Source organism: Oxyura jamaicensis, chromosome 21 (genome assembly GCF_011077185.1).
Source record: "Oxyura jamaicensis isolate SHBP4307 breed ruddy duck chromosome 21, BPBGC_Ojam_1.0, whole genome shotgun sequence".
In the NCBI taxonomy this organism is placed as follows: Eukaryota; Metazoa; Chordata; class Aves; order Anseriformes; family Anatidae; genus Oxyura; species Oxyura jamaicensis.
The window spans coordinates 8256334-8281542 of record NC_048913.1 but is presented as its reverse complement, the minus strand read 5'-3'; the positions used below and the strand labels follow the sequence as shown (position 1 = coordinate 8281542).

Sequence of the window (25209 nt, the reverse complement as noted above, 5' to 3'; positions counted from 1 at the left end):
CGCCGCCGCCGCCGTCGCCGCCGCCGCCGCGCTCCGCTCCGCTCCGCTCCGCTTCTTCCTTCCCTGCCTGCCTGCCCTCCAGGATGAGCCCGGAGTATTTCCTGCGCTCCTTGCTGCTCATCATCCTCGCCACCTTCTCGGCCAACGCCAGCAACTGGCTGTGAGTAGCCGCGGGCGAGGGGGAGCCACCGCCGCCACTTGTTGCTTCCCCCCGGGGGCGGCCGAGCAGGTGCCGCGGGGCCCGGCAGCATCCCCCCCGCGGGGGTCGCGCCCCGTCGCTGCCCAGCTTCGGAGCGGGGCGGCGGCGGAGCTCGGGCTCCCGGCCCCGGGGCAGCCTGCGGGGAGCTCCGGGCTCTCGCCCTCTCCGAGCCGGCGTGGCCGGGGCTGGTGGCCCGGCGGCCCCGGCAGGTGGGCTGCGGGGATGCGGATCCTGCCCGGCTGCTCTGCTCCCGCGCCTCGTCGAGGCCGCTCAGCGGCTCGCTTGAGGGGCATGAAAGTCCCCCCTCCCCCCCCCCCCTTCTCCTTTTGTTCTTCAGTTACTCGGTTGGGCTGCGCTGGGGAGCCGAGGTTGGGCCCCCGGGTCAGAGCAGGGCCTGGGGCTTGGCGAGGCGCCCTGTGAGGGCCAGCGGTCCAGGGAAGGACTTGGCAGGGCCAGGGCGGCTGCTGCAGCTGAACTGGGCTCGCTCGCGCGCTGGCCCCAGGGACCTGTCACAGGTCAGGCTGCGTGTGTCTTGGCTCCCGCTGCCCCACGAGCACGGTCAAGGGGCCGTGGGGGGCTGCTGCATGCCATGGAGGAGCCTGGTGACATTGGTTACCCACTAAGCAAACACTGAAATAATGTGTAAGGTAAACAGGGGTGGAAATCGTTCTGGAAAATTCCTGCACATTTGCCAAGGTGAGGGGCTGTCTTCTGGGGAGACCCCTAGGGCAAGAGGGGACAGGGTGTGACAGCGCCTTCCCTCAAAACTCTGAATGGAGGCACTCTTTCCTCCTAATTAATCTTGTCTTTTGGGAGACATTATTTCCCCCGCTCCCAGTGTCATCGGCCACTGTGCTGGCAGGCTGAACTCAGACTCTGGTGCTTGCACTGAGTGGACCTGCTGTCGGGCCGGGCACATGGGCTGCATCCAGCTCGCTTCCCCAGGCCTCCATCGGCAAGGTCAGGCACACCGCAGACCCCAGGGAGTCCCCAGGGCTGGAGGCTGGGGTGGCTAACACAAAAGCTCCCTGGTGGCTCGCTCCTCTCCCAACACTTACACCCAAGCAGGCATGGACCCAGAAACATGTCCCCTGTGCTGCATGAGGAGTGCTCTCTGTGATTCCCATCTCTCCTGCCTTTATGTTTGGCTTGCTGGAGGCTGCAGGAGGTGGATTAGTTTTGGAGGATGCTCCCTATGGCTGGGGAAAGCTGGCAGCAGGTCAGCAGCATTCTCCCATTGTCCTGCCGATGGGAAAAGGTGCTCACCCTCGGGTAGCTGGCTGGGATGCGTTAGCACTCAGCCCTCCTCCCCCCTGCTTTGCCAGATGGAGCGACTTGCGCTCTGCTCGTCTCTAGCAAAGAGGTGGGTGGATCACAGCAGCTATCAAGGTGGTCTTTAAGCTGTCATGCGTCTAGTGAAGGTACATCAGAAAGAGTGGGAGCGCTTTTCTCGCAGGGAGAAAGTCCCGAGAAAGCCCTGTAGGATGATGGCAGGTCCCTGGGGAGGAGCAGCCCCTGCTCACCCAGGACAGGCATGGGGAAGAACCTGGCAAAGGAGGGGTTTGGTGTTAAACCACAGTGGCAGGGTCAGCTCTGCATGGGTGTGCAGAGGGGGGGGGGGTCCCAGCATACAGCTGCAGGGCTGGGGCTGGTGGGGAGAAGTGGGAAGACAAGGCAGGCAGAGGGGTGGCTCAGGCAGAAGGGTGGCTCACCGGGAGCACTATGTGCAACTGGCCATGCTTGCAGCACGATGGGAGCACGGCGCAAGGGGTGGGCTTGGGGAGCACGGCACGAGGAGTGGGCATGGGGGGTTCATCCACGGGAGAGCAGAGGGCTCATTCCTGCCAACAGGGGAGGAAAAGCAGGTACATCTCAGTGCGTTCGAAAGAAAGGGTCAACTATTTTTGATGTTACAAATGTATTGTGATAAAAGGATCATCCCCCGCTCAGTGCTTTTTATTCTTTGCCTTTAGGATTAAGACAATTCCCATTGTTTATCTTCTCACATCAGAAACAAAGGCTGCCGGAGGCAATAAACAGAGTTAGAAGGATCCTGGGAGTTATCAGATATTCAAGGAATGAGTATGCCTTGTATGTCTCTGCAAAGCTGCGTCTTATGCGTGTGGGCTCCAGCATGCTCTGCTTTATCGCAGCGCTGCCTGGGTGCTGCCCGCCCGCGCCCAGCATCTAGAGGCCGGATCCAGCTGGCGCATGATGCTGGGTGCACGCCTGGCCAGGTGCATACTTCTGCACGTAGGTGTGTGCGCTGGGTGGCAGCGCACGGTGAAGTTTGCTTTTCCAGAAACCTGCTGGATTAGTGATTAAGCTCAGTGTGCCTTTCACAAGATGAGGCTTTTTCTAAAGCGTCTTTTGACCTGTCAGGACTCGCATTCCCCGAGCGCTTCGGAGACGCCACTTGCAACACTTGAGCTGAAGGTTTTCAGCGAGCCCAGCTTAGTGGGGTAGGGCTCATCAGGACCCTGCACACAGTGCCCTCTGAGCCCCAAGCCACCTGGAAGAGGATGGTGTCAGCGTCTCTGCCAGGCATCGCTCTGCTGCCACACGTTTTGAGCTGGAAGGGACTTTGCCAAATCTTTTTATTAAATGGGCCGATATACTTTCTATCTGGCTAGGAAGTAAACCTCAGGTGTGTTTTCTCAGTGTCTGAGCTCGGGGAGCTGCTGCTTGGCTCACTGCCTATCCAGAAAAGCTCTGACATCCAAGTTTGAAGAGATGCTCTGTTCCCCCTCCCAATGAAAGCCTCAGAGTTGCTTTTCCTCCTGCCTTTTGAGGCTCAGAGAGCTTTAAGCCTTTTCCTTAAAGCAGGCTCAGAATTGTAAAGTGAAGTAAAGAGCTGTAGCTGGTTGTGCTTGTGCATAAAGGGCAGGTCCCTCTCCCTTCTCCAGAGGAAACACAGGAGTCCAGGGGTTTGATTTACCCATGGGAAGAGCTGCAATCCAAAGCAACTTGCATTTCACAGCCTCAGTTCAGCTCTTGAACCTACACATGCATAAACGTGACCGAATTTGGAAGCATGTTCGGACAGAGGTGCAGCAACATCCTGGTGCTGGGGGGGTTCTCAAAGGGTTCAGCCAAGCACCCAGTACTGCGTGGGCTGAGCACCTCTTGGAAGTGGCCCAGGGAGAACAGGGCCCCCGTTTCGGCAGGAGCTAAGGGGTGATTTATTTACCTCTTTGGGGGCTGGCGAGGAGCAGAAACCCACCTGAAGGGGTGAGCTAGAAAATACACGAAGTGGGGGTAAATGAAGGTTTCTGTTAACTGTGTATGGCACTGGGGCTGCTGTCACCTGTAGCTATTTGGGTTGTTGGAGCAGTTGCAGCCCTGAGAGTCAATTCCCCTGCCTGAAAAGCTTCAAGAGGCAACAGGGCAGGGGTCCCTTATGGGCAGGGCCCTGGTTATTTAGCTCTCTGGGAGTCATTGCAGCCTCTCTACCTCTTCCTACTGCTACACATCCAGAACTGGCTTTGGAGGAGGCTCTCCATGCACTCTGAATAGTGCAAGATGTGGTTATGCTGCTGCAGAGCAGGGTGTGCCACCAGCAGCTCCGTCTACCCCTACTTACAGGGGTTTAAAGCTTCCGATTGGGCTTGAGACTTGGCTTAAAGGGCCAGGAGCACAGCTGGGCTTTTAAAAGCCTTTGAGTAATGAAACTGCCTATTCTTGGGAAAGTTTGGAGACCTTGCAAGCATCCTAACAAGCCTGGCTAAGCAGCTAATAGCAACAACTTTTGAGGGCTGGAGAGAGAGAGGGACAAAAGGATTTGGGGCTTTTGTAGCCCCCCTTTCATTGAACATCACAAGGTGCTTGACAAACACAGGGCCCGATGCTCTCTGCTCACTCCTGCCAGCTTTGCAGAGGGGATATTGCAAAAGCAGCGTGGATAGCCCTATACACTAATTTTGTGCCAGTTTTGGGTCACTGTGCAATGTAGGGGATGTAGAAGAAGCAGGCCTAGGTCCTCCACTTGCATCCCTCTGTACTTAAACCAGACTCAATTTTTAAGGTGAACCTCCCCAGCTTTGCTAGCGGAGTTTGCTTCACCTCAAGCCTGGTTGGGTTCCATTTTGCGTAAGAATCTTTGCGTTGTCTTTGTGACCCTCCCATTTTCCACCCAACGAGGAACTGGCCCAGCATCTTCCCAGTGGATGCCACACTGCTGCAGCCCTGATTCAGCAGGTGCAGGTAGCTCCGGGGCAGATCTGCTCCTGCCAAGCCCTGCTCCCCTCCCCATGTGCTTTTCGGTGCAAGGATGGTGTCAGGAAGGTTCCCCAGTCACTTCTGCTCTGGCAGCCAGGGCAGTGGATTGCACAAAGTGGGTCTGATGGAGAATTTCCTTGCTTCAAGGGCTGCTGGGGGACTGGATGAAGGGTTCTCTGCTGCAGGGGTGCCCAGAGCCCCTTCACATCGCTCTGAGAATCCTGCTGGGCTGCAGGCACAGGACTTAGGGCTCCCCTGCCTGTGCACTGCATGGTGAATTACCACAGGGGGTGCTGGGGCCCTGCATGCTTATTCCCAAGGGCTATGGGGAGACAGACCTAAACCGGCAGCCTCCATTGAATTGAATGATTTTTTTCAATACTTTAAAAAAGAATCCTACCACTTTTGACAAAAGCAGCTAATTTTAGCTCAGCTAAACAGACTGCCCTTAAAGGTTGCATCCTGCAGAGGCGAGAGATCTTTGCAAATCTTGACACTGAACTCCCAGACAGTTTGGCGTTTCCATATTTCCTTACAAGTGCAACACCACAGGCTCTTACAATACTCAATTTTCTTTATTTTTTAAAATTCTTAAGCTGAAAGCCTTGCAAATCCACAGAAATCTCAATTATCCAAGACTGCTTGAATGGCAGGCCCTGCTCTGGCTACAAGTGCAGGCTACATCTGATTGTCTCCAGGTGTGGTGTGTGTGTGCCCCCCCCCCCCCCCCGTTCCTGTGGGTGACCCCCAGTTGCATCCTCCAGGCTCCCCAGGAGTGGCTACTGTGGTTTGCAGCTGGGAAGGTGCCATGCAGCATCTGGCTGCCTCAGCAGAACTGGAGCCAGTATTGTGCTTTCATTAAATTACTCGGGGAAAAAATTAATTGAGCATCTTGGCCAATGGAAACCAGCCTGGAGCCTGTTGGAAGTTGGGTGAGATCAAACTAATCCTGAAAAAAGGCTCCTCTCGCCATGTGTTTGCAAATTTGGATTGAAATGAAAAACTTGTCAGAATTTCTCCAACCAGGTCTAGCCTGAAGCATTGCATGAGGGGAATTCCCACATGGCTCAGACATGCAGCCCGCACTTGCTTCCTCTTGCAACCAGTCCTTGCTGCTGTGCTCAAGTACAGGAGTAGATCCTGTTGGCTTATAAAGGGAGATGCTGTAAAGGATGCTTCCTGCACAGCTGAAGTAGATTCCCAAAGTGGATGCTACCCTCCAGGTTGACTCAGCTTGCCATCCTGCTCCTCCCCATCACAAAGTGCAGGTGCTGAGCCAAGGCATCAGGCTGGCCTGGGACCCACAACCAGGCCCCCTGGCTGTCCCCAGGGGCTGTGGGGGCCACCATCGCCTGTGGCAGCTTGCTAGGGGTGAAACCACACCCTAGAAGCTGCGGGGCAGTTGGTGGAGAGCCCTTAGCAAGGCTGGAGCCCTGTGGGGTTCGCTCCCCGCCAGCCCTGGTCAGGTCATGGTGAGCACGGCGGCCCTGGGGGACTGCTTTGGCAGCCATTAATTGGAGGTGGAGACTTGGGTGCGAAAAACATGGTTTCAGTCAAGAGATGAAATCTGCAGTAACTGGTAAGAAGGATGCAGCCGGAGAGCTGCTTTTCTTCCAGGGAAGAAACCAGACAGGCTTTCGGATGACAACATTGTAAATCATGGTTTACATTTACAAGCGACAGAAAGGAAGGACATCTAATCCTGGGGTGGGGGGGCATCTAGTCTCTGGGGGGGGGGAGGGTACATGTCCTGCTGCAGGGCCACCAGCTGCACTGGGACAGCCTCGCAGGTCTCCAGCAGCATGCACCGTGGGCACAGGTGGAGGCTGGTGGCTGCCTTCCCTGCTCCAGCAGCACAGAGATGCTGAAGCATTTTTCTTCTCTCCTCTTTTCTGCCCCCCCCCCCCTTCTCTTCTCACTTGTTTTGGCTGGAACAACCCCTTTATGGACTTAGCCAGGCAGGTGGCCCAGAAGGGCTGGGTGTTTGCCGAGCAGGGCGAAGCTTCTGACTCATCTGACTGCTCAGCATCTCTGATAGGGGACCACAGGGGCCTGGCTGTCACCATCTTTAGGAAAAAGTTCTCCAAATGAGAAAACATGAGGGATTTTCACACCTGAAACTCAGTTTTGGGTGTGGGTTTTTTGTTTGTTTGTTTGTTTGTTTGTTTTTGGTTTTGTGTGGTTGTTGTTGTTGTTTAAACAACAAAATTTCTGCTCACTCCAGGACATCTGCTGCGTCTTCCCCAAACTGCCTCTACTGAGAATCTGTCTGTGACTCACATTTCCACACCTTTCCGTGGCAGGTGATCCCCTCCCTTCTCCTTCTGGCTCTACGTGCCAGCCTCTGCAGCAGAAATTATCATTGTCACTTTTATTTAAGTAGGGCTTTCTTTTTTTCCTTTTCAAATCTCCCTAGCTTTGGGGTTTCCCTGTTTTCCACCTCACAGAGTGGATCAACTGTGAATACTTAAATTATGGGACTTCAACCTTGATCTGTATGCTGTGGATGGAAAAAAGGAACAGCTTTCTGTGGGTTTTGTGTTGTCAGTGATTTTTAATAAAAGGGAGCTTGTTCTGTGAGTGACTTGTATGGATGTAAAGTCAGGAGAAAAGAAATACAAATCTGATGATGAAGCAAGAAGACAAGACTTGAACAAATGACTTGGGCAGGAGCTACCCCTTGAAACATTATTTGCTCAGTCTTGGTAAGGGAAGAAATTATGTTATTATTTATTTTTTTCCACAAGCAGGGCTGTTTTGAAGCTGCCTGCGAGACTTAAATCATAGGCTAGAGCCCTGCTCAGCTACAGAGAAGTCAAGATGTGATATTGAGATGGAGATTGCACTGAGACCTTGCAGAGGACAGCTTTGCTTCGGTTCACTCCTGGTGTGCTGGTCCTGCTGCCTGTGGAAGGCAGAAAAGGCTTTGTCTGGCTTCTATCACCTCAATCCAGGAAAAAATATTGGAGCAATGTCCTCATTAAGGACCAGGCAAAGTGCTGGAACAGGGCTTGTGTGCTGACCAAGGAGCATTGCAGATGGGTTTGGTGCCTTGCTCAGGCTCCACAGCTCTGAGGAACACTGTGCATTGCAGGGTGGGAGCATCTTCAAGTGCTGGTGGGGGCAGAGCACCTTTCCCAGCTCTTATCTTGCCCCACAGCTGCCACAGGGAAAGGAAAGGCAGTGAGATGTTCCTGTGTAGTGCCCCTGAATGTGACATGGACAAGTGCCACCTGAAAGACTTGAAGCAATTCCATACTTGACAAAGATCTTTCCTTGCATCCTTGACTTGACCTAGAGACTAGGGTTGGAGCCATCCCCTCTCACCCCACCAAAATTAAAGCCTTTTTTTTTGGAAAGCAGGGACAGTACGAGAGGGTGTGGGAGGCTGGAGGTAAGCTGGGAGTCTCCTGCAGCTGTGGCATTTCAGGCACTGCTGCCTTCGTCCCCGGGGGGGGCAGATAGATGTGCACGGGCCAAGGAGGAATGATGGGGGAGAGAGGCCACAGCATCGTTCTGGATAGCTTCACCTCATTTGCCTGCCTTGCAAAACAAATTACCAGACGTGCTCTTGGAGAACTGTATCCATCTTTGAAGCATCTTTGTCCTTCATTTTATCATCCCAAATACCATTAAATGTCTGTTGGGGAGGTGTCTTATCAGGCACATCTACTTGGAAAGGCTTGAAAGGCTCTTGTCATCCTTCTCTTCATGTGTACTTTGAATTTATAGCTCTACATTGCCTGGAGAATCCCATTGAGCTGGGAAATATATTAGAAAAGGAGATGGTGCCCCTGTCTCCTTTGCTCCTAAGCAGAGCTGATGTTAGGTGCCCGCAGTGGGGCTGGGCACTGGCTCACCAGCAGGACCAGCCATGCTGATTTCCAGGAGCTGGTTCCCTGCTGCAATAAATACTGTTTAAGTCATTCGGGGGGGAGGGGGGGGAAGAGGAGGTAAGAATAGGTAGATTAGCACAAGGGGGTGGTGCTGGAGGCAGAATCTGGTTTTCTTGTCTTCCAGGCACAAAGCTTATCACCCGACTTGCGGTGTCTCGGGATAAATCTGATTGCATTGCTGTGCACTGGCTTCCCCGTGCACAAACCGAAATGACAGCTGGGTGGGGTAGTGAACAGGGCTGTCATGGGCTCAGCATCAAGTGTCCTGAACAATCCCAAGGGACATTTGCTGCCTTCGTCTTGGCCCAGCCACATGCAGCACAGTGCAGAAGCAGCAAACATTGCTCCCAGTGTCTGGGGCCACAGCACGGCACCAGTGGCACTGCTTGCACCGTGGGGCTGGCAGAAAGATGATGAGCCGTGGGTTTGCTCACTCATGGTGGGTTTTTCAAGTCAGCTGTTTGCATCAGGCAGTCATGCAGCTGGTCCTCTGCAAAGACTGGGCCCTTAGAGGAGCAGAAACCCTTGGGCAGAGCTGCTTAGCTGGTATAAAGGCTAGAAAAGAGCTTGGCTCTGAAAGCACAGCAGCCTGCCACTTCCCACTGTCCAAGAGGCATTGCATCAAGTGACCTCCACACATGAGGAAAGCTGAATGCTTTTGGCGGCTAGCCATGCAGACTCCCCATGGACACTCCAAGCCAACCTGACTTTCTCACCATCTCCCACGGCCCCCAGTCGTAAGCATGAAACCAAGCTGGTGAATAATTCTGCTGATGCACGGAAGAGAAAATCCTGCTCCCTCCTCCTGGGGCAGGCTGGCATGGCTAATGGGAGGAAGAGGCTGTGACAGCTTGATCTTGTGGCTGAAGTCAGCAGATCTGGCTCCTGGGACACATGGGAACAGGCAGGAAGCAGGAGCCACTTTTGAATAGTCACTTCTCAGAGGCAATCAGTGCTTCAAAGGCAAAATCCTTAGCAGGATGTCGTAACTTTGGAGGAGGAGGAGAAGAAAAAAAAAAAGGCAAACAAAAAACCCACAAGCTCTGTAGGGCTGCGAAATGCAGAGTCAAGGAATGAGCTTTCCAAAAAGCCTTCGCTCAGTACTCACATCACTCAGCACGGGCGAGGTAGCAATGTGAGCTTTTTGGTGCTGGTGATTCGTGAGGATGTTAGAGCTCGGTGTGGTTGGAGGGTGCGAGCAGGAGCTGTGCCTGCCCAGTGATCGCTGCCCTGTGGCAGCACAGGGTGCCACCAGTGGCAGTGGCACCCAAAGCAGGTGCCAGCAGCCACAGAAAGGAGGGAGGTGTCTGGGCATGTGCCTGCACCTGCACTAACGTGGATAGTCTTAGAAAATCAGGGTTTATCCTACAGCCTGGATGAGTTGTGGGGGTCTATCTTATAACCCATCTGGGATCAGGCTGGGGCAGGAGGCTGAGCCTGGGAAACTGGCGCACATGGAGATGGATGCAGGGTGTGGTGGGTTGGGTTACTGCAGTGTGCAGCGCACTCAGCTGCTTGGTGGGGAGCTGCCTGGAGCTTGCAGGATGCTCACCCAAAAAGGGGAGCTCTCCCTTCCCCTAATGCCACCACTGGAGAGCAACTCTGTAAGTCCTGCTGAGGATGGGGCCATGGAAAACAGCATGTGGCCAGTTCCTCGAAGTCACCAAATCTCTGGCGGCCACGTTTGGGAGCCAGATCGGTGCAGGAGGTGCTCAGCACATGCAGTTTTGTCCCCAGGGGGCTCCTGGTTCCATCCTCCCCACTTCAAGCCCTGCTTGAACCCCAAGTGACGGGAAACCTGGCGGCTCCCAGAGGCCATCTTCAGGCACTGGAGGAGCTAAAAGCAGGCGCCGGGAGGGAAGTGGTTTGGAGGGAGATGTTTGTCGGTGATGAGCACACTGCCACGCTGCGGGAGCCATGTGGCAGCTGGAGGCAGCCAAGTGTCTGTCCTGCTTGTTTTGGCTGACTTCGGAGACCTCTGTCTTTTCCTAGTAGCGCTTGGATGTGCCGGTACTCAGGAGACCTGACCAGGCACATTCAGACAACACTGAAAATATCCTCCATGCAGGCAACAGAGGCAAAGGGGAGTCAGCAGCTCGGCTCCCTAAGAGACAGGAGACCAGGCTGCCGCAGGATGGTTGTTTTGCTTGGCCTTGCTCTCTGCCATGCAGAAATGCATCCTGTGGAGCCACTGCAGTGGCACTTTTAAGGTGACCCAGGTGAGGGGATGACAGGCTTGGGACTCCTCACATCCTGCTGAACATGGGTATGCACTCCTCCAGTTCCTGCCTCCTAACCCGTTGCACTGGCTGTTGCGGCAGGTACCTGGCAAAGCTGTCTTCGGTGGGGAGCATCTCTGAGGAGGAGACCTGTGAGAAGCTGAAGGGCCTGATCCAGCGCCAGGTGCAGATGTGCAAGAGGAACCTGGAGGTGATGGACTCAGTGCGGCGCGGAGCCCAACTGGCCATTGAGGAGTGCCAGTACCAGTTCCGCAACCGCCGCTGGAACTGCTCCACGCTGGACACGCTGCCTGTCTTCGGCAAGGTGGTAACACAAGGTGAGCCAGGTGGACACGCATGGGGTGCTGCAGCATGGGGGAGAAGCTCCAACAGCCTGGCCGCATCCTTTGGGCTACAGGGGGGGTTCGTTTGTCCCCGAGCCAGCAGCTGCGGAGAGTAGGGAACAGCCCTACACTGGGTCCTGGGGCTCAAAGCCCTTCCCTGGGCATTGCAGCAAGGCTCTTCGGACTGTGCTGGCAGGAGCATATCAAGGCCATTGTGGTTCCTCAGTTGCTGGATGGTTACTCTGCTGAATCTTTTACACACCCAGTGGGTGCCCATCATACGTAGGCACCGAGGAGGCATCAGCCCCAGGCATCCAGCCTGGAGCTTTTACAAGGATGTGTCAAGTTTGAGCAGGATCGTAAGGTCGCTCAGTGGCCTCGTCTCCATCCTGCTGAGCCAAGGAGCTTTGCTCTGCAAAGCCACAGCTGCAGCAAGATGCTGGGTGTATTCAGTCTCTTCTCTGGGCAGCACCACAGCAGTCACTGCTGCCAAACAGTGCTGTTCTCCGACAGAGCCGTCTGTGTGCGAGGCCTTGGGAGGACAGCCCTCTGCCGCCCAGCGAGAGTAAAACACACCGTGGCTGGACCCTCTTTGGAGCAGCATTGCCTGCCACCACCACGCTGACAGCCTTCAGGGAGGATTTATGGCCAGGACAGCCCCTGGCCACTGCAATCCCAGCTGCACACAGGCATCCTGGGGGCACACGGCTGTGACCGAACCAAGCGAGGGCCCAGAGTCTCAGGGTGAGGAGCCAGAGAGGAAGGCTGCTTCAGCACCCTCAGAGATTTCCAGGGGGGGCCTTGCATCCCCTCAGGTGCCACCCAACCTCTGATGCACCCAGCACCTTCCCATCCAGGGAAATGTTGGCCAAAGCTGTCCCCAGCTCCTTGTTTGACTTTCCTCCCTTCGATGCAGGGGTGAAGATCTCTTCTTGTGAAGATTCAGGACTGGAAATACCAGAAATACCAGAAACTAAAAGTCGCCTCTTTTTAGTCAGCCACAGCACAAACCGACCAACACGATCCTACCATTAACCTCGATTAACTTGGAGGTGGTTCAGTCCCACCGCTGGCTGGGCCCTCCCCAGCCACTGCTGCTTGACCACCAAAGCCTGGGCTGCGACCACCAAAGTAGCTGCCCTCTGTCCGACCAGCGAGCCAGGGAGATTTCTGCCACCACCCCCCCCCCGCCTTCACACAGCTCTAACACATGGCTACCCAACATGCCATCCTCCCTCTTTGGAGAGGAGCTGTGTCCTCAGCCACCCTCGGCCTCAGAGGCTGGTGGGTGTTTGGGTTTTGCAAGAGCCGACAGTCACAATCCCAGGCTGTGCCGCCCCAGGGATTTGTGTCCAGAGGTCTCCCCATGCAGACAGCTCAAATGAGCTCTTTCTCCTTGGGTGCCACCACACGGGTAGTGCAAGAAAGTGCAGGGAAGGGACTGTTCCTCGGGACTGGGCTGTGGTAGTGGAGCTTTGCAGGCTGTTTTTGGAGGTGTCTGCAGCTCTGGGATGCTGTGTGCCAACGACAAGGGTCTGCAGCTGCAGGGGGCAGTCCTGGATATTAGGAGCAGTGCATAAGTATAACTGTTTGGGATGCCAGAGGGCTCACATGAAGGGGTGCCCTGCGAGCACCAGGCAGGACAGTCACCCCATGTAGGCCCAGGAGAGCTCTCTCCACGTTGGCGATGCAGCCTTTGCCTCTCTCTCACTGCCAGGTTAAAATCTTACCCATCACATTCAGGTTTTAACTTTGCAGAGCAGTTCCCAGCTCCTTGGCCATTGCAAGATGGGGTTTTTGCTGCTGCAAGCAACGTGGGTTCCTCTGCTGGAACTGGTGCAGGCTTGGGACCAAGCAAACATCGTTACTGGGAGGATGAGTCCTACATGCAGTACCGCATCTCTGGGGAAGGGGAGACATAACAAAGAGCTCAATTTGCTAGCTCTGCATGCATGTCTTGCTAAGAGTCCATTTTCAGACCAGATTTTCAAGGAGTATTATGTGCAACACCAGGTGCTGGGAGGGATGGGGAGAAGAGGCACATGCAGCAGCCCAACCCAGCCTTGGCCACCTGGGTGCACAGCTTCGGAAAAGCCCTCTCGCATGCCTCGGCCCTCCTGCCACTTTTTCCACCATTTGTGCCGTTGCAGGGACGCGGGAGGCAGCGTTCGTCTACGCCATCTCTTCGGCAGGGGTGGCCTTTGCAGTGACCCGCGCCTGCAGCAGTGGCGAGCTGGACAAGTGTGGCTGCGACCGCACGGTGCAGGGGGGCAGCCCGCAGGGTGAGCATGCACAGCGTGGGAGCTGCGTGGGGATGCAAAACGACCGAGCATGGCAATGCCCACTCTGGGGGGCCATCCTTAAGAGAAATGTAAAAAAAAAAAAAAAAAAAAACAGGGAGCATAGCCCAAAGGATCTTGTTCCCCACTCCCCCCCCACCCCCCCGTGACTCACACGGGCAGCCCAGCCTGGTGGAGAGCAAGACAGAAGGGGGCAGATGAGCGGTATTTTAGCAATAGCAGGGTTGGAAGGGATGAGCAAGGCAGGCTTGCATCATCTGTCTCACCCATGCCCTGTGCCTTAGGCTTCCAGTGGTCTGGCTGCTCTGACAACATCGCCTATGGTGTGGCCTTCTCGCAGTCCTTCGTCGACGTCCGTGAGAGGAGCAAAGGGGCCTCTTCCAACAGAGCACTAATGAACCTCCACAACAATGAGGCAGGGAGGAAGGTAATGGTGAGGGGGCACCTGGGCAGCCCAGTGGGGTCTGCAGCCACTGCTCGAGTCCCTTTGGCTTCACTTTTAAACCCCCTGCATCCCACAGAGCCCTGTCCCCTTCTGTCCCACCTTGCTGCTGCATCCATCCCGTGCTGACTGTCCTGTCTCCTTTCTCATGTGTGCTCCTCCAGGCAATCCTCAACAACATGCGGGTGGAGTGCAAGTGTCATGGCGTGTCGGGCTCGTGCGAGTTCAAGACGTGCTGGAAAGCCATGCCCCCCTTCCGCAAAGTGGGCAATGTGCTGAAGGAGAAATTCGACGGTGCCACGGAGGTCGAGCAGAGTGAGATCGGCTCCACCAAAGTGCTGGTGCCGAAAAACTCCCAGTTCAAACCGCATACGGATGAGGACCTTGTCTACCTGGACTCCAGCCCTGACTTCTGTGACCACGACCTCAAGAATGGGGTGCTGGGCACCAGTGGCCGGCAGTGCAACAAGACCTCCAAGGCCATCGATGGCTGTGAGCTCATGTGCTGCGGTCGGGGCTTTCATACGGACGAAGTGGAGGTTGTGGAAAGGTGCAGTTGCAAATTCCACTGGTGCTGCTCCGTCAAGTGCAAACCCTGCCATCGGGTGGTGGAAATCCATACATGCCGGTGATGCACAGAGGGGAGCTGAGTGACCCTGCTTCTCTCTTGCCCCAGGGCCAGGACTGAGGAAGTGGCCTAGACGCTGCAAGGAGATTGCAGCTCTTTACAGAGACAGAGCCCCAGAGGAAAACAGATTTTAAAGAAAAAAAATATTTAACGTTAAAAAAAAAAAGTTGCATTTTTGTTTTGTTTGTTTGCTTTATTTATTGCTGAAGCCAAAGCCCCGCAGTGGCTTCCTGAGCCAACAGGGACGTGCCTGATCTCACCAGCTGGCTGGGGACCTGCACGATGCCTGCTCTCATCGGACGAGTTCCCGCTGCCTCCAGAGCATTGTGAATGGGCGATGGCTAAGCCGAGGCTGGCATTAGGCACTCAGTATCTTCTATCACCATGATTTGTATTTATTTAAGGCATGCACTAAGCAGCCCAGAGCACTGCTTGGCTCAGCTGAGCCTTGAGAGGCGATGGAGCGCAGCCAGTATGTGCAGCTGGGGGCATGGCAGGGGATGGGGAGATGGCAACAGGGTGTCACTGTCCCTGGGTCTTAATGGCAACACAGAGAGCCCATCTAGAGCTATGAGAATATGGAGGGGACGTGGCACACTCCTGCATGCCCTTGTTGTGGGATGCTGAAAGGCCTCCTGGGCAGTGGCTAGATTTTGGAGGAGCTCTGGAAGCCTCTGTGATTAACAGAAGCTCCTCAGCAGCCACCCAGGCTGTGTCAAAGGACACAACATCCCCACTCGACTTCCCTTCCCCTTGCAAACCCACTTACCCCCTTGCTGCTCCAGGACCTTGCTGTGCTGGAGCCTGTGGAGAGGGTGCAGGGAGGCCGTGGTGCCTGCGATTCAAGGAAGAGCTGGGAGCTGGTGGCAGGATATCCCAGGGAATTTCTTTCCCTCCTTTCTATAACTGCCCATACCTCGCTCACCAGCATCCCACCACCAGGTCTCCTCCTCTTCCTCCACGTGCTTTCCCCAGGGCATTCGCCACAGCCAGTGAGGGCTCCTGGGGACAAGGTTGGACACAGCCAGTCCCCAGCCCGTTTTTTACTGAGAAAAGCAGAGGTTTAAAGTGAAGCAATTGCTGGGGCGAGGGAAAGATGCTGCAGGGGAGCATGCGATGCTCATGCTGTGCTGCTATTGCTGCGTCATCCTCGGGCAGTGTGGGAGGAAGGCTGAGCCCAAGGGATGCTGCTGCTTGTGCCCCATGTGTGGGGATTTAGTGCAGCAGAGCCCCAGCTGCCCTGTGCCCGCAGCAGCACCACAGGAACAATGTGCTGTCCTGCCTGCTCCCACCTCCCCGCCGCCTGGGATCGGCTTAGTGCAGCGTCCTTGCTGCTGGGCTGCAGGACGAAATATTTGGAGAACTAATAAGCAGTGGGGCACTGTGAGGGGAGGTGGAAAGCGAACCAGTTTTCTGAGAGTTGAGAGGCAAAGGGAGCAAAGAAAAGCCCCAAATGGTATCTCAAGCCAAGAGGAACATCTGCCCAGGGTGCCAGGAGCTGCTGTGGAGTGGCATTGTGTTTGCTGTGTGAGCAGGGAGCGCCCACGTGCAGCCAGCTCATTCCCCTCTGCCCACCTTGGTCCAGAAAAGCCCAGAGCCACAACCATCACCATCTGGGCTGGGGGTCCTTGCAAACCTGCAGCCTTATTTTTCTTCCCTGCTTCGTCTTGAGAGGGGAAAGGTTAGGGGAACACGCAGACATACATTAAATCTCGTCTGTGCTGTGGCAGTGATGGGCTGGGGGAGAGGCTGTGGTCGCTGGAAGGTCTCCAGACACTGTCCGGCTGGAAGGCTTCTGACAGCTGACTTGATGCAGCAGCGCTGCGGCTCCCGGGGCCAAGCCATGTGCCTGGAGCAGTCCCCTGCTCACTTCCTCCACACCACGGAAAGGGGAGGCTTGCACCAAGGGACCCGCCTGTCCCCCAGCTGCCCGGCTCCCCAAACCTTCAGCAGGGGGCACTGGGTGGCAGCAGGGGGCTGGCACCCAGCAGGAACCCCAAGGTGGAGCCACCACACGTTGAGGCATTTTGATGCAAGCTGGAGATGTTTGAGCAGGGCAGCACGGGCTGCCTCGCTTGGGATCTGCTGGGGATCTGGGCTCCACTCCCCCATCCTTCGGCTCTCCAGGTCCCAAGGCTGCAAGCTCTCAAGTACCTTGGAGACTGTTCCTCCTCTTCCCAGCTCATGCACAGGAGACCACAGACCTCAGGCCACTAGCCAAGTGTTCTGCTTGTTGTCCATCTAGGACAAGGGCCAAAGCTGAACAAGACAATCCAGATCAGTGTGTAGATAATCTCTGCACATGGGCTATTTTTTTCAAGCTGCGATGAAAGCTGAGCCCTGTAACTGTCACCCAGAGATACCCTGGCTCTGCAGCTCTCTGGCTCTTCTCATAACTGTAAATTTCAGCAGTGGGTTAGGGGTGGGAATGCCTTTTTTTTCATATTTACTTTGTCTATTAAATAATAAGTTTGTGCTGAATTAGCCACGGGGTTTTCTTTTCCTAGCAATCAGGCTCCACTGGGCTGCGTGAATCCAGCACACTTCAAATAGGAGATGGTCATTGGTCTTCTCCTGCAAGGCCTCACCCAGGAGGAGAGGTGCCCACGTGGCACAGCGCAAAGGGGACGCTGAGGCCCAGACTGGGCTGTCCTTGTCCCTCCTAAGGAACCTCCTGACCTCAGGCAATGCTGGCGTTTGGGCCACGAGCTGCATCTCTGCTTTCTCAGCAGTATTTCCCCTTGTTGGGCTCCTGGTGAGCGTGCAGCCATCAGTTGCTGTGACCATTGCTCAGGGAGGTCCTGTTTTCGCTCTTCTGAGAGGCTGCAGCCATGTGCCAGGGCAGGGGAGAGGGGGACCCAACAGTGCTGAGGGCAGCAGATTGCCCCAGCTTGTGCAGCCAAGCCCATGTAGGAGTTTGCTCCCTCATCTTCTGCCTCAACACACTGCTGACTTAAGAGGCCACTTATCTTAGATGTCAGTATGTCCAACTTCCTCCTATAGGCAGGGTGCTGATATTTATCTCCTTTAAAGCAGTGCTTTCCTCCCCTGCCTGCAGCCAAGGGGCCAGAGCCACTGTGAGGGGCTGGCAATGGTGCTGGAAACATCCTGCCAGTTCCCAAGGTGCGTTTGGGCTGGGGGGCAAGAACTGCCCACAGACGTAGAGCCAGGAACCTGTCACCTCGTCTCCACCCCTGCACTGTGGGACGCTGGATTTGGAGGGGCTGATCCACTCTATGCTGACACCATCAGCACGTTACACTCGTCCCTTGTCCTTCCGCAGGCATGCTCAGCCACCCTGCAGCTCTCCTTGCAAAGCAGTGAAGTCACTGTGGGTACTGGGTTGCAGAGCACAAATTAGCACTTGCATCCTTTCCCTCCCCTATGCCATACGAGAATGTAGCAGCAAATCCCACTGTATATTTTCTCCTGCATAGGACTTGGGCTCTCTCCTAGTAATGGCAGCACTCTGCACCCTGGCAGTGGTGAGCACAGCAGTTTTCCTGTATCTCCTGCTCTCTCTCTATCCACACGAATTTACTGAAGTCAGCTGGCCATAGGGAAGTCAGGCAATGAAGGTGGCAGGATGCAAGAGCCTGGGACCAGGCAGGACAGGTGCTTTTCTCCCTACTTGGTCAGACAGCAGAAGAGGATGAGGCCTCCTTACACCATGGGAATCAGAAAGGATGGGTCCCACCTCAGCGCCCACACCAGGACGCTCTGACTTGTGCTCACCAAAGATGTCAGCAGTCTCGGCCCCAGGGTACTCCCCCCAGCAGCCCCAAAGCCACAGCAGCATGGCCCTGCAGGACGCCCAGCAGAGCAGAGCCGAGCCTCTGACAGCAGAGATCCCAGGGCAGCGGGAGGGCGTCTGGCCAGCACGCCTCGGAGAGGCCTCCCAACCCTGACTGCCAAAATCCTGCTTTAAGCACAGGAAAATAAATTGTGCAACCTGCCTCAGACTGGATTGTAACACCCCGTGAAGGCAGAGCAGGAGGAAGGGGCAGGAGCTGGGCTGAGGATCGGGCCCGCATCACAGCATTTAGCCCAGACTGTGCTCATAGCCGGTATTTCACCAGCACTGACAACACATCCTGCCCTCCTCCTCTCTCACAGGTGTGCCTGGGAGGTTTCACCCCTACAGAGCCCCTCCTCGGGGGTCCTGGAGATGTGGCCAAACACAAGCCCCATCCTCATGTCTGCACGTGGACCTCAGGAGCCATGAGTTCAACGCAGACTGTCCTTCATCACATCAAAGGGGCAGCCTGGGGGGCTGGATGGAGCTGAACACCCTAGTCCTTACCTCGCTGCCAGCCAGGAGCAACAGAGCTCAGTGTTCCTCCAGTGCCCAGGACCCCCAAGGCGTCGGTCCCCACCAACTGCATCCCAGGAAGGGAGGAGCCCTCCTACCATGGTCCCCACCAGTCTGACCCAGCGAGATATTCCTCAAGAGGAATTCCTTAAGAGCAAGAGGCTCTGAATTTGTTTTCATGGCTCTGTCCAGGCTGCTGCAGGGAAATTCCCTTTCTTCCTGGTGTCTCCTGGGTCACTCCTCAGATGCCACTACCTGAACAAGGAAGAGTTTGCAAGCAGGGGGTGTCTGCTTCATGGAAAGTGAGAAACAGGCACTTCAACGGGGGGGCTGAAGTGGGACTGCATGCTCAAAGAGGAAGGGCTGCAGTGCCATCTCCTCTCTGCAGCCAGGAGGAACATCCCACGGTTCAGCCTCAAGAGGTGAAGGAGGCTAGACAAAACCAGGGATCCCTGTCAACATGGGGGAACATATGGGTTAAATCACCCTCAGGACAGTGATACTGTGACAATTAACACTTGCTGGAAATAGTCCAGTGCATGGTGAGACTGCAAGCAAGACAGTTCATTTTGGTGATCTGGAGAGATCCTGGGACATTGGTCCTTGATTGTTCAGACATCCAAACTTTTGCTCCTTTCTCAACTATGTCTTTACTAGGTAAGTGAGAGCTATTATAGCAGGGTATAATAAGGAAGGGTTTGGAAAATCCAGTGTCTTCAGCTGTCCCAGTCTCCTTGAGCTGGGTGGCAGCCAAACTCTACAGAAGGTCTCATCACTGCCTCCAGCCCGTTCTGAAAGAAGGCTGACCTTCTTGTATGACTGCTGGTGTACAGAGCAGGAAACAAAATCAGGGTGGCTTGTCACCTCTCTCACCTGTCTCACCCCCCCAGGTGATCTCATAGAGGTACCTGCACTCTGCCAGAACAGCACCACTGCTCGCCAGGCAGAGTTCAACGGTTGTGTGACTTCTTCCCCACACCACAACCAAGAGAGCATCAGCTTCTCCAGTTCCCATCCTTTGGCCTGCAAGATGACTTCAGCTACTTGTAGGTACAAGCATTGCCTTGGAGTCCAAAACTAAAAGAACCTGCTTTCACCACAAGTCAAGAAAATGGCAGGAAAAGTGCTGTGACCAGGAAAGCACAAAAAGTGCAACTGCATTTTCCCTCTCATCTATGGCTTCCACTACAGAAAACCAGAAGACTGGGCACTTTCCCGTGCGTGCACTTTACAGCCTATAAACCTCAACTTCTCTGAAGGAGAGAAAGTTGGTGCATGGAAGTTTATCAGTGAATGCTTCTTGAACCTGAGAATTAAAACATTTTAAAGGGAGTTTTCAGGCTGCTTCTAAAAAAGACAGCTCAGGCACCCTGTTGCACTGCAAAAAGTTGCTTGCTGAGCTACCGTCTTAGAAGGAAGATGTGCAAAAAATTAAATGTGGCAGGATTATATATGTCCTCAAACTTGAAACTTGGCTATAAAACAAGAGATGTCCAAAGACCACCACAGAAATATAAAACATGTTCAGAGCCGTGCCAGAGGTCAAGGCACTATGGTTTACATGCAGCTCAGTAGGAAGAGTGAAAAAATCTGGAATTCCGCATAAAAAGGAACATCAGCATTCATATTGCCTTGTGGAATTACCAGGGGAAATTGTCGCACAGACAAGCTGAGACCAACCAGAGGGGGACCATCACCTTGCAAGGACACTCTGAAGGTGTTCTGAGTCTCCACCTCCAACAGTGTATTTCTGGTTTGCACAGTAACAACAATCTCCAGGCTCACGGGAGCTTGCAAAAATGCATCTCAGAGGCTTCACAGTGCAACTTTCTATTCTAGACCAGCGAGCTCTGGAAAGTCAGAGGCAGGTGAAATCAAATACTTAATCTTTTGCTTCATGAGCAACAAGCCGTGCTTCCCTCCACCTGGTTTGCTTTGGTTTGAAGCAAAAGGCATATTTGTTTCAAGCCCAGGAGAAGACCCTCCTTGGTCTACGGTAATAAAGACAAGTGGGGAATCAAGTGGAGGTCTTGCAGCTGCAGGGCTGCGTCCTGTATACAGAGAAGCTGTTGTGGTAGTACTGTATATCTGCTGTTTCATCAAAGCTGAGAGAAGAAAGACACCGGGGCTGGGTGGGAAACAGCGTGAACAAGCAACCAACAGGGCAAAAGAAGAAAGAAAATGCACAACCCACTACACAACAGGAAGATGCACACTCTCAAGTGAAGTGGGACCACAAAGGGGGAGGCAGGACAGACAGGCACCCCAGAATGCTCTTAAAAATGAGATTTGAGATGAATGTGGGGGACGGTAGAACAGCCGCAGTGAAAGAGCAGCAGTGGCAGCCATGCAGATAGCTCATTTGGGACTCGGCCTGGTGGAAGCGCTCCGCTTTCTGTGGCCAGCTGGAAAACCTGCAGCCATTTTATTTCCACTAGGAAACCCAGAACATCTGGGAGGGTGTCATAGCTGAATGAGATGCAAAATAAATCAGTCCTCTGTGTCTTTTTTTTCCTCAATAGAGTCACTTTGCCATCTTAATTTCCCACCTGCTGCAGCTAGGAAGAGTCAGGACGATAAAAAAGTGTGCCAGGATGCTCGTACAGATGGGTGTCCCTGCTCTGGGCTGCCTGCAGACTCAAGAAGGCAACGCATCAGTTACACTCTGCTCTCTGACTTCTGCTTTTTCTCATTAAAAGGTTGGTGTGTATCGTTGTACCTGCAAACCGTACGGAGGTAATAACACAACCCTGGGCTTCCCAGCTCATGTGTGTCCCCATTAAGATCCCTCAGCTCCATGGAGGTGGGAGCAGAAGTAGATGCTCATTGGGGTAGGTGAAGAGCAGCAGTTTCACTGCTGCTGGCAAGCACTTGGCACGTTGGAGATTTGGGGGAGCCCAGTTTTGCCAGGTGCCAAGCACCTGCAACCCAGCATGCTGAAGGAGAAAGGGAAGGACCTCAGTGCTCAGCCAGAGATGGCACTGGGCATTTCATGGTCATCCAAGCACAACAGCCATTTCCAGGGGTGTTCTCAGGTACAGGAATAGGCTCTACTGATGTTTTTCTAGCCCAGCTCAACTTGGGAGTGTCTGTTTTGCACCCTGACGTAGCAGGGCCCTCAGATTATTTCTGAAAGCGCAACAAAAATCCCTTCCAATAAACAAATTCACAATGATCCTAACAATGCCAACCTCTTTGGTTTTCCTTTGTAGCAACCAATGATGAAGCCACCTCGAGCTGTTTTTCCCCATCCTATTTCTGTCTCCATCTCCCATTTCCTTCTGTCCAATATTACCTTCCACATTCCATCTCTGATCCTCAGATAATTCAAACATATTGCATTGCTTTAAGAACTGTGTTATTTTATCCCTTTCACCTGCCACTTTTCTTTTAGATAAACACTCATAACTCCCAACATATCACTTTAACTCTTTGACTGTCACTGGAAATGGAAGCAGAAGACTTTCACAAGGGAAATTCTTTCCTCTCCTTTTCTTCTGTGCTTAGTGCATTAAGCCAAGAGAAATCTCACCTGCTTTAGCATTGTTTTCATAACATTTTATTTAAGCTCTGTCTAATAATTTCACCAACTTCTAGGGTTATTGTAACTGTTCAGGCTGGACGTGTGGTGTAAAGCTGTCTTAATCACAGCATCTTCTTGAGGGTTACTTATTTCTCTAATGCTTCCTGCCCTGACTATCACATCTCACGACTGGCCTTCGGCACCCAAAGACCTGATCTGCCCACAGGATCCCAGATTACGATGCAGGCATACATCTCACCCATTTTCCATCCAAATGCAGTGAGCAAGGAAAACACCAAGATCAGGAACTGAGCAAAAGGATCCCAAATGAGGAGAGTTTTTCTGGTGCTCCTTCCATCTCTCTGGCAGAATGCAAAGTCCAGCCCTGTCCTCGTTGTCAGATCTGAGCTCAAAATTGCTCTAGCATCACCCATTGCACATCAGCAGTGTCCAGGCAAGCCAGAAACAACCTGTGGTGGAGTTGGGGAGCAACATAAATATGGCACAGAGGGAAAAAGTTAGAAATCCCTTTCTCCCCTACAAACAAAAATCAGGAGCACTTCACTCACCATTTTCACATCTGTCACTCAGGGATCCCTGCTCTGCTCCTTGGACATAGCCGTGCCTGCCCTGCTCAGGACCCAGATCCACCTCCTGTGATCACAGGATCCGCTAAATCACTGTCCTTCAGAACAGATGGTCCCCTGTCTCCCCAGCCTGAGCCACCTAAAAAACTGTTCTTTCCCCTGATTTGCCCCTTTCAGGACGCTAGACCAAAGGGATTTGGGGTCAGTTTGCTAAGGTTTGCTAAGCTTTTGCAGGGAAATCAGCCACCTTGCACAGTCCCTGCAAGGGCCCAGAACTGACAATAGCCGTTCAGGTGTGCTGCAAGGAGACCAGCAGTGAATGTCACCCTCTCCACCCCACAGCAACCAGACCAACACTGAGTGAGTCCTGCTGAAAATCCCACCTTGGCCAATTGCTCCTGCCTGCTGGGATCACCACGATGCCCCAGAGGATGATGAAGATGAAGAGACCCTGGGCATGTGTGTGTGAAGCAGGCAAGCACCCACAGTCGTAGGCAATGCCAGCTGCTGCAGGGCACAGCATCTGTCCAGCTGCCACCACCAGCAGCCTGGTCCTCCGCCTCCCCTAACAGCACTGACATGACTTGTTTGGTACCATCCCAGTCCAGAGGGAATGTCACGTAGGGGGCAGGTGAGGCGGTGCAGAGAGAAGCTACTCAGAGTACAACTTTGTCACTCCTGCACAAAGGCATCTCCTGCTATTTACCAGAGGATGCAGCACTTTCTGGCACCCTTCTCCAGGGCCACCTTCACCATCAGACATCGTTTTAGGGAAGAATGGCCACAACACAAGGCTCTTGGTAGGTCACACACTTACACTCCTGGCCTCACAGTGGGCCTCCACACTGCACCCCCTTCCCAGTGGAAGCCCAAACGCAGGCCCCAGAAGCCACCCCTGGGACCCAAGTACTGCCATGAGACGCAGCCAGTCAGAAATACCCCACAGCCTGGGGTGTACCCCACAGCCCGGGAGCACCACAAGGCCCTCCAAAAGCTCTCTCCCTCGCCATGTGCCTCAGGAGGCTGCCAGGAAGTGGCCAAGTTAACAGGGCTGCTCTGCACTGAGATCCACCCACCTCACCTGGGGTCACAGCCGATCCGTGTCGCAACGTCACTCTGAGTCATCCACTTCCTCCCAGTCACTGAAATGGCCTCAAAGTTTGCACAGATGGTGTTTAATCCAAGCTTGGACAATGGACATTTGGGCTTTAACTGACAAATTCTAACCAAAAGCAGGGGGAGGGAGAGGAGGCAGGGCAGGAGAAGCCACAGGCCAGCAGAAGAGGGAGGTCAGCAGAGCAGTGAGCCAGGCAATGCTCAGCATCCAGCAGGGATACAGTAGCTGGAGAGGCTCAGAGAAAGTCAATGCTAAATTCCAGTGGGATGAGGACCAAGATTTAATATCATGCAGAGACCTAAGCCTGCCTGGGGCTTTCTGTCCTTGACCTCCCCATGCACAGCACCTGCGGGGGTGGTTGCTGTAGGTCAACAGTATGGCCCTAGCTGCAAGAGAGACAGCAGGGTGGTTGGTGGCCCCTTCCCAGACCATGTTCCAAAGGCCAGGACAGCACGTGGCAGTTCCTCTTCCCACCCTACATCCCATCCTGCTCTGGGAAAGCACAGGTCTCCATCAGCTCCCTTCCATCCCAAGCATGGAGACCTAATGCTACGGGGAGCAGCGGTGTTTGTCTTCCATGACTGGCCACGATGCAGAACAATTCTCTGTCCAGCCAAAGGGCAGCACTCAGCACCCTACAACATGCACCCAGGGATCCTGTGCTGGCATGGCTGGAGGTCTCTGAAATGCTATGTACAACACATGGAGACAGAGTTTTCAAGGCCTTTCCTCTCCTGGCCATGCTCAGCTGGGCTCACATGGAGAAGGGGAATCAGACCCTTTAACACCACTACCCCAGGCCCGAAGCCTTTGCAGGACTGGGTGCTATGAGGTGGCAGGCACAGGGACAGGGCAGTCCAGCATGGGTGAGCAGAAACCCTCCTGCAGGGCAAAACCCTTCTCTCCCACCGCTTGTCCTTCCCAGCCCCTAGCACCAGGAGTCGGAGCTCCAGGGATTTACAGGCCAGCGTGAGAGCAAACCTGGGATGGGGCAGGGAGAGCCAACAGGGCTCAGCATGAGGACTGGGGGCAGGCAGTGGGGAAAGCCTTGCAGCAGGAGAAGCAGCAAATCCTGGGGTAAGTGGACTGCTGGGTTCATGGACCCAACAGACAGATGCCCATGGAGGGGGATGCAGAGCAGGTGCTAGGATCCTGTTTCTGCTTTCCTGCCTCTCCCCTGCCAAATCCCCCTCTCTAGCCCAGAAGAGATGGCATGGGGCAGGAAAGGGGGGGAGGGCGTTGCTCCTTCTTCATGAAAATTACATCAGTCCCAGGGCTTCTGAGCAGCTGAGAAGCCTCCACTCCCTGCAGGTTATGTGGGGCTGACACAAGTGAGAGGCGCCGAGGTCTCAGAGCAGAGCAGAATGGGGCCAGCTTCCCCCCCCGCCCGGCGGGGGGGGGGGGGGGGGGGGGGGGGGGGGGGG

General features: G+C 54.4%; 1 protein-coding gene across 1 annotated transcript in view; it reads left to right on the top strand.

The window, feature by feature from the left end:
* WNT4 (Wnt family member 4) overlaps nt 1-14412 on the top strand; it is a 31966-nt gene extending 17554 nt beyond the window's left edge. The window contains exons 2-6 of the mRNA XM_035344790.1: nt 3-160; nt 10635-10870; nt 13027-13158; nt 13461-13603; nt 13783-14412. Of these exons, the coding sequence (XP_035200681.1) occupies nt 3-160; nt 10635-10870; nt 13027-13158; nt 13461-13603; nt 13783-14250 (1137 nt within the window). The 3' untranslated portion in view covers nt 14251-14412. The remainder of the gene's footprint in view (nt 1-2; nt 161-10634; nt 10871-13026; nt 13159-13460; nt 13604-13782) is intronic.
* Nucleotides 14413-25209: the final 10797 nt, after the last annotated feature.